The sequence below is a fragment of the Protopterus annectens genome, chromosome 10.part0, assembly GCF_019279795.1.
Source record: "Protopterus annectens isolate FY-2018-M chromosome 10.part0, PAN1.0, whole genome shotgun sequence".
Taxonomy (NCBI): Eukaryota; Metazoa; Chordata; order Ceratodontiformes; family Protopteridae; genus Protopterus; species Protopterus annectens.
In genome coordinates, this window is record NC_056744.1 from 518,937,972 (window position 1) to 518,951,719 (window position 13,748).

Consider the following 13,748-nt stretch of genomic DNA (forward strand, 5'->3'; position numbering starts at 1 on the left):
GCATTATTAAAAATCACGATCTGAGTGTAGATAAGTTTCTTGAAAGGTGTTAATTTCATGGTGTTTACAGTGGCTAGTTCCTTCTGATGTACTGTCATGTTGCTGCTTTTTACATCCCAATATTTTGACAAAAGAATTCTATCTTGAAATTTAATTTTAGTTATTAATTTATAGGTGTTTGAGAGCATTTATTTTTTGTATAAAAGCATCTTTTGAATTTGCTGTGCTAATTTGATATTGTGCTCATTAACTGTGATGTCCATAGTTAGTTTATTTACTAAGTATAACATTTGTTTAATTACTAATTGATATTTATTACTTGATTTTAGATGGGTCTTGATATCATCCATTGATAGGTTCTGTAATTGTTAAAAATCCCATACTGTATGATTCTTTATTAAGGGATAATTGTCTAAGTTTAGCATGGAGCTGGCAAGTTTTATATCAGGATTGTCATGCATTGATTGTAAAAGAGTGATAGTGTATTTTAATTTTAATGATGTAAACAGTTTCTTGAAAAATTTCACTTTTATTTAATAAGATTGGGTGAATGTTTAAAATCTTGAGAGTTTCTTGGTTTAGGAAGGGAATAGCTCTAGGATTAATTTTAGATGATATTATATTTTGGTTAAATAATTTAATCCTTAGTGGATTCCAGTCTTTCCCCAGTGGGTCATAGTTTGCTATTTGAATAATGTGACTGGTACTAATGATTTCATGGTACAACTGGAAGTCAGGGAGGCCTAGTCCACCTTTTTTTTGGGAAGCATTAGTTTATGGTAGCTGCTTCTGGTGCTTTTTGGATACCAAATGAATTTTGCTAATCAAACTTTTAACTTATTGAAAAAGAGTTATTGGAATTTTAGTGAACGTGGTGTTCAGTTGATATAAAATTTTAGGGAGTATGCTCATTTTGATGAATGAAGCTTTCGATATAGTAGAAAGTTTAAGTTTTTCCCAACTGTTAATACTGCAAACTATATTAGACCAAGTTTTATAGATGTTATTTATCATATCTGATTGTGTATGATCAAAGAATACACCTAAATATTTCAGAGTGCATTCCATTTTGATTTTAGTCTCTGGAAAATAAAATTCCTTATGACCTAAGGGATTTAATGGAGATATAACAGATTCGTTAGGATTAACTGCGTAATTTGATACTTTGGAAAATTGGTCTATGGAATCTAAGATTTTACCAAGATCAGTATTAGGGAACTGAAAATAAATATTAAGATCATCAGCAAAGGCTGTGTATTTTATTTCGATTTTTGATAGTGAAATTAAATGGAGATATGTTTTCTGACTGATTAATAATAATAGGGGCTTCTATACACAGTTTGAACAAATATGGGGAGAGTGGGCAGCCCTGTCTGGTGCCATTTACAATTTTTATCGGGTTTGAAGTTTTCGTATTAATATAGAGTATTGCAGATGCTTTATTATATGGCGTTTTGACCATTTTTATAAATTCTTGTGGAAATCCGAATTGACAAAGTAAAAAGAAGAGAAAGTTTTGGTTGACTCTGTCAAACACTTTTGTAGCTACTACTGCATATTTAGGGAATTTGTCCTTAACACAAAGGTGAAATAGTGTGTCAAGGTAAGGGTATTATCCCATACTTGTCTCTGACTCATAAAGCCTAACTGCTCTGGAGATATTATAGAAGAAGTATTTTTTTGTATCCTATGTGCTAGAATTGTTGAAATTATTTTCATATCTATGTTAATCAGAGTTATTTGTCTGTAATTATTTGGATTAGCTGAATCAGTGCTTGGTTTTGGGATAAAAATGGTCTTGGAGTTTTTGATATATTGGTCTGAGATCCCAAAATCTATTACATAGCTGTATATTTTAAAAAAGTATTGGTGAGATTTTCTGTTTGAAGTATATATAGAATTCTGCCACATATCCATCCGGACCAGGGGCTTTCCCAGGTTTCAGCTTTTCAATAGTCATCTTGACTTCTTCTACAGTTATTGGAGTTTTTAGGTTGGTTGATTGAGTTTCATTAATATGGGAGAATTTTAAGTTGCCCACAAAATCTTAATAAGGTTGTCCTGAATGTGGACCATAAATGGACTGGAAAATTTCTTTGAAAGCTTGTATTATTTCCCTATCTGAGTTAAGAGTTTTATCTTTATATTTTATTTCCTCAAACTGACAAAGGGAATTTCTGATGCTGATAATTCTGGCTAGCATTTTGGAAGGGGTCTGAGCCCACTCCGCATATTTGTATAATGTTTTCAGTTTTATGAATGAATATTGTTTTGTCTGAATTTCATTTAATTGTTTTTGTAGATTTACAATTTATTTCTCAAGATTAGGTGTGTGATTCTTTTGGACTTCTATCTCAGCTAGTCTTAGCTTGCCTTCTAAGTTACTTATTTTTTCTCTATCTATCTTTTTATAATATGATGCTTTTTGACTTAGGGTTCCTCTAGTCATAGCTTTGAAGGCTGCCAATTAAATATCTAAAGGAGTGTTTGTAGTTGCTAGGTTTTTGTTTAACTGAGAGAGGAATTCTAAAATTTCTTGTTCCACTTCTTTGATTTTAATTAGGTTTGTGCTGAGGGTGCAGTTTGATGTATTATAAGTACTATGATTTGATTTATTTTGTGTTATTTTTATGTTAATTTTTGCGTGGTCAGACAGTGCCCTAGGTTCTGAGTTATACTAAACTTCATTTAAAGTCACGCTTTTAGAGATTAGAAATATATCAATTCTGGACAATGTCTTATGAAAGGGGGAATAATATGTATATGGGTCTAGATCACATGGTCAAAAGCTAATAATAGCGAACGATCACAACTTCGAAAACAGTGGAACGCGAAGTTGCAATTGTGGGTGGGGCTGTACCCCCCATAACCCCCGCTATATATATATATATATATATATATATATATATATATATATATACCAACTCCAAGATCGCCGCACTACAGTGAGGAAATACCCCTTCGAGTTTGGGTGTTTTCGAACTTGTGGTTGTTCGCTATTATTAGCTTTTGACCTCATGATATAAACCCTATGTATATTTGCTATTCGAGTTATCTTCGCTGTTTAGTTCAAAGGGATCAACCAGGTTAAAATCTTCAACTAGTTCAGAAAGAAAAGTAGTGACTTGGGGCAATTGATTATTATTCTTATTCAATACGTCTTTATTTGGATTTATTGTTATATTCCAGTCCCCACCAATTATGAGCAGATAATCTGGGTACTTTAGTAGCAAGTTATAAATTTAATTCAAAAAATCCTGTTGATAGCTGCAAGGGCCATATTCATTACAGAATAACAAGGGTTGTTGTATGCTGGGTGTGAGCATGTGAAGCAACACGACCTGCCTTTTGTATCAATATTATATTTGATTATGTTCCCATTAAAAAATTTCTTAATTATGACGACTGTTTCTCTAGATGAAGTACTGTCCCTATCTGTTATTATTTTATGTGTCCACTTAATGTATTTATTTGTATCATTGTCCCATTGCTCTTTGGTCATGTGTGTTTAAATATATACATTCTTGGATGCAGGAAATATCAAAAAACTTAGAAATGAATTTATCTTGAAGATAATTATGGAATTTGGTATAATTTTGAGAAATTACAACAACCAACTAAACTTAACCAACTGAAAAATAGCCAGAGCACCCAGATTCCTTAATATTAAAGATGTTAACAATTCCACATTCCTTAAATACCTTGGCATTTTGGCTAGACCAATCTCTTAACTTTCAATAACACATTCAAAATACACACAAAAAGATCAACATATTACAGTTCTGGGCAAACAAGGTATCACCTCTTCTATCCAAGCCAGACAAAGCTGCCACAGGCAAAGGAATACTCTTCTCAGCTCAAATCTAGACTACCCATAACAGCTGCAAACTCAAAGAAAAATATCACCACCCTGCAAACAATCTCAAATAAAATCTGCCAGTTCAGTACTAACTCCTCCATTAACGAACACTACTTCCTAAATCTCACCAAAGCTGAATGACTCCCAGTACCTTTAAGAACCACCTCCTCCTAGGCTCACAAATCACTTTCTTATGTTACATTTTCCCTTCTCACTTATAAACCTTTCATCAACCCCCTCCCATAAAATTTCAGGAATATCTTTCAATTTTAATCTACCTAACTGACTCCATAAATTAAACTTCATTGCGCTAACTATGCATTCTTCATCCTTTGCTAAAAGTTTGGGACTCCATTCCATTCCATTCTCAGTCAGAGACATCCAAATGTACTTGACATCAGACAACAGCTCAGCGAACACCTCTTCACCCAAACAAAGAGCAGCTGCATTCACACAGGTCATGTTACATGAACCATGCAGCTCTCTCACACTACTTCATCCCTGTTTCATGCTTCCTTATGTCATCTTGTTATCCTCTGACTTACAGCCACTCATTCATCCTACCTCTCTCTTCTCTTCTTTTTGCATCTCTCACACTTTTCTCTTTCATCCTACCTCTCTCTTCTATTTTTTTGCATCTCTCACACTTTTCTCTTTCATCCTACCTCTCTCTTCTCTTCGCATCTCTCACACTTCTTTCTTTCTACTCCTCTTCCCTCTGCATGCTTCTTTCTCCATTTCTCTGTCTTCTCCTCATGGTATCCTTTCCTGCAACTATTCTCACTTGCCTCTTCTAATGTCTTCATACCTCTCTATATAATGATATGTTTCTATCCCTGCAACATTAGCCATCTTAGTCATTATGGCTACATCTTATCCAAAATGCTCTGCTAAGGATAATTCTATTTTTCCTTTCATGTTTTGATTTTATAAAATGCTTCTTGAGCTAAATGATGCAGCATATTTTTGTATCTGCAAATAGTGTATGCTTTATAGTATATTCTTGTATCCGCAAATATGTTTGTTAATTTCTTATTTGATCCTATTCTCCCTTTGTTCATTTCTTATCTGATCCTATTCTCCCAGGCTGTGCCTGAAAATGGTCCATTAAGATCAGTTCACTAAACTGATAAACAAATAGAAATAATTAAACTTTCAGATATTCTTAACATTTCATCATTACTGACAGGAGCATGTGTGTGAATGTTTGTTGGTTAGAGAAGGAGTTAGGACTACATCAGTGGACAGAGTTAGTGTTTTTTGGTTAAGGACAGAGGCCTTTATCTGGGGATAGATTTAGTGTTGTGTACTGCTACTTGTGCATACAGTGTGTGTCCCTTTGGCTTGGCCAGTGATAATGTCACAGATAGGGGCTTTCTAAATTAAGGATTAGGGTTAGGACCAGTGACTGGGATAGGATTATCACTTATTCGTAAGGTGATACAAGGGTACTTTGCCCCACTATATTGCCTGACTAATGCATGTTTACCATGACTATAACTCTTTTCCTGCACCTATAACTGAAACTGCACTTTACCTTAAACACAACAATTAACAAAGTATAAAGGATTAGTCCAGATAAAACCACTTTAGCTAGCAGATCTAGGACACTCCCTGTCTCTCTCTCATATCCTTCCTGTGGGAGGAATAAAGACACCTTGTTGAAGTTTCCAGTAGTTTATTCAGTTAAGCAGGTAGATGGCAGAGTGTTCTTGGTTAGTGATTTTATCTACACTGATCCTTAATACTCTTTGTTGTTAGTCCTGTCACCATATGGGTCACAGGTGGTATATCAGACTTCACTTGAGCCCTCTGGATTACCTCTGAATACTGCAACTATTCAGACAAATTATGTCTGGAGTTAGTGATATAAATATATCTACTGCATCTATATCTATATCTATATATATATATATATATATATATATATATATATATATATATATATATATATGTATATATATAGATAGATATATGTATTTTACTGATCGAACAATAAATGATATTTGCTTCATTAGGCATCAGTTATACCAGCATTTAAGTAGGGTAATTTGTGATTAATGATGTTGAATTACTTTATGTTTGAACATTAGTTTTTTAAGATTATATGTGTATGTGTGTGTGTATGTGTGTGTGTGCATGTGTGTTTATATAAACAGACATATACTTTTAACTACTCAAGATTGTAGATTAAATTAATCATAATATACTGAACAATTATGATCACTTCCATCAAAAATCAAAAAAACTGACTATACTAATGTCAAATGTAAACAATAAGTTTATATTTGCAATCGTACAATTTGGTAAACTGTAAGCAGTATATCAAAGAAAAGTGTATGTTACCAGGGTTAGGTAAGAAGTATACAGCAAAGATCACAGACTAAAATCAAAAGTCACTCCAGCTATACTTCATTATATTCCTGGCAACACAGCAAACCAAAACAAGCAGCAGGCCAACAAAAGAGCAAAGCACAGCATATATCCAACATACAAACATGCCTCACTTGCCTCATTCTTTAAAACATTACATCGGGGGGATTTGCATTTCACACCATCTAATGTAGGAGTTCTGCTGCAATGCCACAGAACTTAAATGTACTAAGCCTACATTTGAGTAAACTTAACAAAGGGAAAATACCCTGAAGTATGATATAGTTATTGAGAAGCTCTTTGATTATACCATAATTTGATGAATTTGACCAGCAATAATATGCAATTCAAGGCTTATTCCACTGAGAAATGAATCTGCAACCCCCAGGTAAAGACATTAGGACATTATAAATCCATGTGTGTATGTGTATATATATATATATATATATATATATATATATATATATATATATATATATATACATATATATATATGTATAACCTGGGACTTTAATCGACACTTCGAAATATCTGTTATGTAGAACATATATACATAAGATATATGAGCTGGGACTTTAGTTGACATGCCAAATATCCGTTATGTAGATGAGCAACTCAAGTGAGATCTATAGTGTCCATGGCTAGGGCATATTTCTCATCCCAGGAATAGTGCCATCTCGGAGTTAGTATATTTATTTAATGGGGGGAGGGTTGTGCATGCCCAATAAAAAGGGTATAGGAGGGCTTGCTCCCTGTAAAAAATGTTTTTCCTCTCTTTTTTTTTTTTTTTTTATTTTGCATGCATTACAATTTTTCTCGCACATGCATTATGGATTACTGACACTCGTATTGTTGACCTTTTGTAGTGATCATCACTCCCAACAATATTCAGGTGTGTTGATTATAGTCACTGCAACTATATATATATATATATATATATATATATATATATATATATATACACACACACACACACACACACACACACACACTATTCATATACATCTGTTTACATACACACAAACAACTATATCTAATCTATATATAATATATATTAATATATATATATACACACATACATTGATGTAGGTAGACTGATGAATATGTATGTATATATATGGTTTACAGAGAGTTGATTGAAAGTTCATTGTATTGACCAAAAAAAAAAAAAAAGAAGCCAGTATGTATGATCAAAAATCAGCTGATCGCACATACTGGCTTTTAGAATGTGTGCAAAATCATGGTAAAGTGGGGATCAGAGAATTTGTCCTTTCCCTGTTGTAGTACAATCGTGGGTAGATATATATAATTATTCATGTGTGGTGTGGTGTGCTGCAAGAGGGCTTTCCCCTTCCAAAAAAAAAAAATTCTATTTACAGATTGGTTTTTGATTGACTAATTGTGTTCAATTACTTTCCATTCAATATTTTTTCTATAAACGGAAATATATCCCAATATACATATATAGATAGATACATGGATAGATAGCTGTAGATATAGAAGCACTTATCACTTCATTTTTTACAAAGTATTGCTCACACACATCACTGTTAAAGAATAAAGCAACATTAACTGTTAAATCAGTACAATATCCATAATAAATGACATAGTAGAAGGAACCCGTACCACTACTAACAAAAACAGACATAAGAAAATAAATAGAATATTGAAAATAAAAACTGCATTGCCAGTAGATGATGATTTATTTGAGGTATGTGAATCTCTGCAGAAGCAGTTTGCCATCAATCTTCTCAAGGTCAGTGACATCCTCACAGTTTATTAGATACCACTTATGGTGTCACAGTGTCACAAACATAAAAATGCAAAATAAACTGCTCAGGAAAATATTAAATATAGTTTTTCTGATGACCCAGACTTATTATGCCAAAACACATCTTCCATACCTCTCAAACACAAATGTAGTGTGCCAAGGCTTGATCTGTGTTATCCTTTACAATGCAGGGTACATGGTCATTCCAAAATCTTAGACAGTCAGTCATAGAAAAACAACAGCAAATACACTCACCATGGCTCCCTGTTGTAACTCGTAAGAGGAAAACACAGACTTTTGAAAAAAATAGGGAACTGCAAGACTGCAGTGAACGTTGAACATTACTGTTCTCCTTTAAAGTCATTCTTGTAGTGAGCAAGCCGACTGCACTCCTTAATGTGGGGTTCATGCCCCCCCCACACACCATCCAAACCTATACATACCAACTCCAAGATCACACTACCTTGGAAAAGTGGAATATTCTGAGAACTAGCAGTATCATATGTGCATATGAGTCTACATTCTTGCTGGCTCATTCTCATTATTATGGGCTCACAGTACGGAGTCTTGGAATATGAAACAGTTACCAATTGGACAACCATAAGAGACTCTGTTCTCCTGCTCCCTCAGAGGAATGAAACTCACATAATATTTCTGTCGGGCTATTTTTCTCTATAGCTACTGTTCCTTTTTAACCTTAAAACATCACTGTATACATATATATATATATATATATATATATATATATATATATGTTCCCCTTCACAAAATCGAATGGATGGAAGCTCGAAATTCACAATCTCGAGACCAGAATCTCAAACTTCCATTCACTCAAAATTGTGAATGGGAGCCTGAGGTTTAAAAAAATAAAAAGTTAACTTACCTTATTGCAGGGGGCCAGGTTCCCCTGTACCCTAGCAGTTTAAATGTGAATGTTCCGTGACCGCACTATAGCGGAGGAATGGAAAATATTCCGTTTTGTGCTTACGCGTATAGCGCAGAATGGAAGATTTCCCTTTCCTTCACTATAGTGCGATCTCGGAGTAGGTATATTTAAGTAGGGGGTGTGGGGGCACAGTTCCCCACTTGGGGGGTGCAGGGGGGGTGAAGCCCCCCTGCGAAAACATTTGAAAGGTGTTAAATTTTTTTTTGTCCCTTTCATGTGTTCAAGTTTCTCTAAATTCGAGATTCTGGTTTTGAGTTTATGACTTTTGAGTTTAGAGAAATTCAATCATATGAAGGGGAACCATATATATATATATATATATATATATATATATATATATATATATATATATATATACATATATATTATATATGTATATCTAGAGATAGATTTATATATATATATATATATATATATATATATATATATATACTTATATATATATACTTATTAAATAATGTGTGATACCTTAAAGCCTCTTGTAATAGAGGTCCATGGGATAAATGAAAGAACCCCTTAAGGACATCAAGTGTTTCAGCCATATGGCTTCTGAATGTCCATGACTGTTTACGTTTTCTTTTTAAGTCTTTCTGGACACATTCTAACTAATTTATAACTAAAACACTGACATAAGTAAACATGCATTAACATGTAGCAACACCTTTTTTCACTGCAGTGTACACGCGTGTATCCTATCACAGTTCTGTGAACTTGAAAAAGAATGTTCACTATTTCATAGGAGATCTTTCACGAAATGTTTGCATAGGTAGAGACCAATAAAAAATACGTTTCACCCTATTTTCTTCTTTTGTCACATATATGGAATTTTTCATGGCAAGTCATCAATCGCTGCAACCGTTCTAATGTCAAGCAAGCCTACTCTTTGAAAAGCAGCAAAAATCGTAAGTGAAGCAAGCATTTTGTTTCCAAAAAAAGAAAAGCCTTCATGATCCATTACTCTAGAGAGGATAAAGCACGCATAATGATGGAACCTGTATTCTGTTTGATGAAAAAATGAAACAGAAAAATATATGACTTACTCCACAGTCGAAGCAATTGAAGGATGAGTGGAAATAGAGTCTGGGCCCAAGGCCATACATTTTTAAAAACATCTCAGACAGAAAAAGCCCCAGAAAGATGAACTCTGCATAGTCTGAAAAATAAAACAGACAGGATCAGTCATTCAGTATTTAAACATATTTCTGTTTGTTCACTGTACTTTTCTGTTCCATTATATTTAAACAAATTCATAAATTCGAACATTCATGCATTTGTAACTCTAAGATCTACAATACTCATTGGCAGAGATGCATAGTCATGAATACAACTGTTACTTTTTGGTAACTAAAATAAATAAATTAAATAAACACATAGATAAACAAACAAATTAAATAAGACTTCAGGCATTTATGCCAAATTATATAACAGTTTATGTGCACATGAATCTTGATAAGCTTTGTCTCCAGGATTTCATTTTTTTATATTTATTTTACCTTCACAGAATTTCTTTACTTCCACACTAATTTCCCAGTGTGGGTTGGTCAAGTAGCACAATGGAATGGAATTTTGATTAAGAGACATGTATAGCAGCTGTGTGAAAAACTTCCTTAGTGCCTCAGTCTGTCTGAGAACTGAACACTGTGCTGTCAGACCTGGTTCAGCTAGTGTTTGCCATAGCAACTGATACATCATTTTAGCAAAAACACCCCCAACATACATGCACATAGAGAGAGACACACACACACACACACACACACACACACACACACACACACATCCATATGCACACACATACACACAGACACACTGTGAGAAAAGGCTTCCACGTCATGCTAAACCTTTCTGAATCCAAGAGAAATGCATTACAAATTAATTTTATAGTATCATTAATTTGTTTTAATTTTAGCTTTCCTTGCAGTTGTCAAATCTTTCAAATGACATTATTGTTACTATTATTTACTTAGACTATATAATAAGACATCGGTGGGCATTCTGAGAAAATTATGTACAAAAGATGTCTTTAGCAGCATAATAAGTCATATTTTGGTATTATCAGGGGGAACGCAGCAGCACTTTAAGTATTCCATTTTTTAGATAAACATGGCCTGGCTGAATCAGCCATTTTGACATTTGTTACAGCAAATAAAAATTAAAAGGAATATGTATCAATGCCTTTTTACAGAGGAGAAATAGAAGTACTTATAAGTGAAAAAAAGGGGTATATAAAGGCACAATGTGGCAAGAGGTATAATCCCCGACTAGGGATAGGTTTAGATGAAAAGTCAATAAGATCTGATGAAAAGAAGTCTGAGAGGGGATGTGTTGTTCAGTACTGTTTAAAAGCCTACAGAGTTAAATCTATCATGTGAAGGAATGGGAATATTTTAAAAACTAATCCAGACCTAATTGCTTTTAGGATCAGAACCGTGTTTTATTTTTACAACAGGTCTAAACTTAAAAGACACTTTTGAAAGTAGTGGACTAGATCATTATAAAAAGAGAATGCAAGGGGTAGGAACAAAGAGATGTGGATCCTGTCGTCAGCGTAGTTATATTTTAGAGGCAAGTTCTATTATGTTAGGGAATTTAGAGAAGGTCAAAGTTTACTTTTTAAAAGGAAACTGTCGGACATGTATGGTGGTCTATTTAGCTACTGTTTTACCTGCACAGCTTTTTATGTGAGCAAAACTGAAAGACCACTTAAGAAAAGAATTTATGAACATATATTACAATAATGCACTGTATAAACATTCTAAGGTGTGTTCTAATTTTCAAAAAATTTGTTTTGGAATTCTGGATCAAGTTATGGTTAATCCTAGGGAAGGTGATGCGAGTGGTAGATTAAGATGAAAGGGGGGTATGGTGGCATCTTAAACTACAAGCTTTATGTCTACCAGGATTAAATGAACACATTTCACTTCAGCCCATTTTAAATAAAAGGGCAAATAAATATTAATTTATTATAAAATTAAAACTGTATAACACATCCACGGCAAGTATAAAGACTTATACCACAAACTAAATAGTGGCAAAACGTAGTTGCAAGTCTCTTAGGCAGCAAAAGTCCACATAAAAAACATCAGGAACAAATTCAAAAAGTATATCTATGTAGTAAAAACGCCATATAGCGATTGTCCGAACTGTTTATTATTAAAAATAAAGTGAGCGCTTTCACCAAATCGGCTTCATCAGACTTACAAAAACCAAAAAGCATCAGCATTTAAATAATCGTAATTAATTAATAGATGACATCATTTCCTGTTAAATTTAAAGAACTATCTAAGTAAAATCTTCACTTTACGCATTCAATTTCATGAATGAATAACTAAATATAATAGCTTAATATTACAGCATTCATGAACATAGTAACTTGAATTTTTGTGGATGTTAACATGTATATATAAATATAAATAATTACTTAAAACATCCATTCTATAACATCATTGTGTCAACAATTGAAATTAATTTCTCTATATATTCCATCTATTCATTCAAATTAATATTGCACAATATAGACATATAATTATATAATAAAATACATATTTAAAAATATATATATAAAGATATATATAATAAAAACAAATATGAAGATGCTGAAATTCATTAAACACTGCTGCATCAATTCAAGAGTATATATATATATATATATATATATATATATATATAAGCACATATCAATAAATGTATATATTCATAAGCATATAAAAGCCAGAGTCAAGAGTAAAATTAAACATTATTTATATTTTTATGTTTGTAAGCTTTCAGTCTCCTACTACCTAAAATTGGTTTAAGTGGAACTTTATCATTTAAACCGGGATTTCTATCCCCTCCTAATTTAATAATCCACTTAATTTCGCAGCGCTCTGTATAATTCTTTATATCGCCACCACAAATGTTAGAATGTACAACTTGTAAGACTGAGAACATAAACCCATGTGTATCATCAGTATCCATCACATGTTTCGCAGTTGCGTAATGGTTATTGCGTAATGTAATGTTATAAATATGTTCACTAATTCTTTCTTTTAATCTTCTGTTTGTCTTACCTATATAAAATGCGCTGCATTTTATACATCTAGCTAAATAAATCACATTATGTGTCTGGCAATTAGCAGTGGCATTCAAAATGTGTACTATGTGTGTAGTAGGATGTACAAATACTCTTGCTTTATCTATATAATCACATTGATTACATCTACGACAAGGTCTTGTTCCCAATTGTTCATCTATCATTGTTGATTCAAATATACAATGGGAATGACAGAGTGTCTGCTTGAGGTTACTTTTATTCTTAAATATAAATCTAGGTTCATCTCCTACTACATTTCTGATGTTATCATCTAAAAGTAAAATGTCCCAATGTTTTTTAAAAATCCCTATAATTGAAGAAATATCTGAAGTATAGTGGACTAACACTTTAACTATAGGCGATTCCTCCATTCCATTACTATTATTATGGAATGAACTATCAGAGAAGTAGGGACAAGCTGTTGTAGGTCTAAGAGATGTCACATTACTGATGGCTGTATCAATGTCTCTGATGCTATATCCCCTAACTAATAGCCTATGTTTCAACTCTTCTGATTCCTGAATATAACCTGATTCTAACGGATTTAATCTTGAGGCTCTAATAGCCTGACCTTTGACCACATTTCTGAAAACATAACTCGGGTGCATGCTTGTTCTATGAAGTAACGAGTTACAAAAGCATGCTTTTCTATGTACCCCAGTGTTCACTAGACCATTGTCAAGTCTGCTAATGTTGATATCAAGGAATGGAATGTCCATGGTAGAATAAT

At 33.1% G+C, this 13,748-nt stretch overlaps 1 protein-coding gene across 4 annotated transcripts in view; it reads right to left on the bottom strand.

Moving 5' to 3' along the window:
* The window catches only part of LOC122813204 (voltage-dependent R-type calcium channel subunit alpha-1E-like), a 4,399,719-nt gene that overhangs the window by 1,878,700 nt on the left and 2,507,271 nt on the right, over positions 1 to 13,748 (bottom strand). For all 4 annotated transcript variants that reach the window (XM_044085387.1, XM_044085385.1, XM_044085384.1 and 1 more), the window contains one exon: positions 9,990 to 10,102. In XM_044085387.1, coding sequence (XP_043941322.1) covers positions 9,990 to 10,102 — 113 coding nt within the window. The remainder of the gene's footprint in view (positions 1 to 9,989; positions 10,103 to 13,748) is intronic.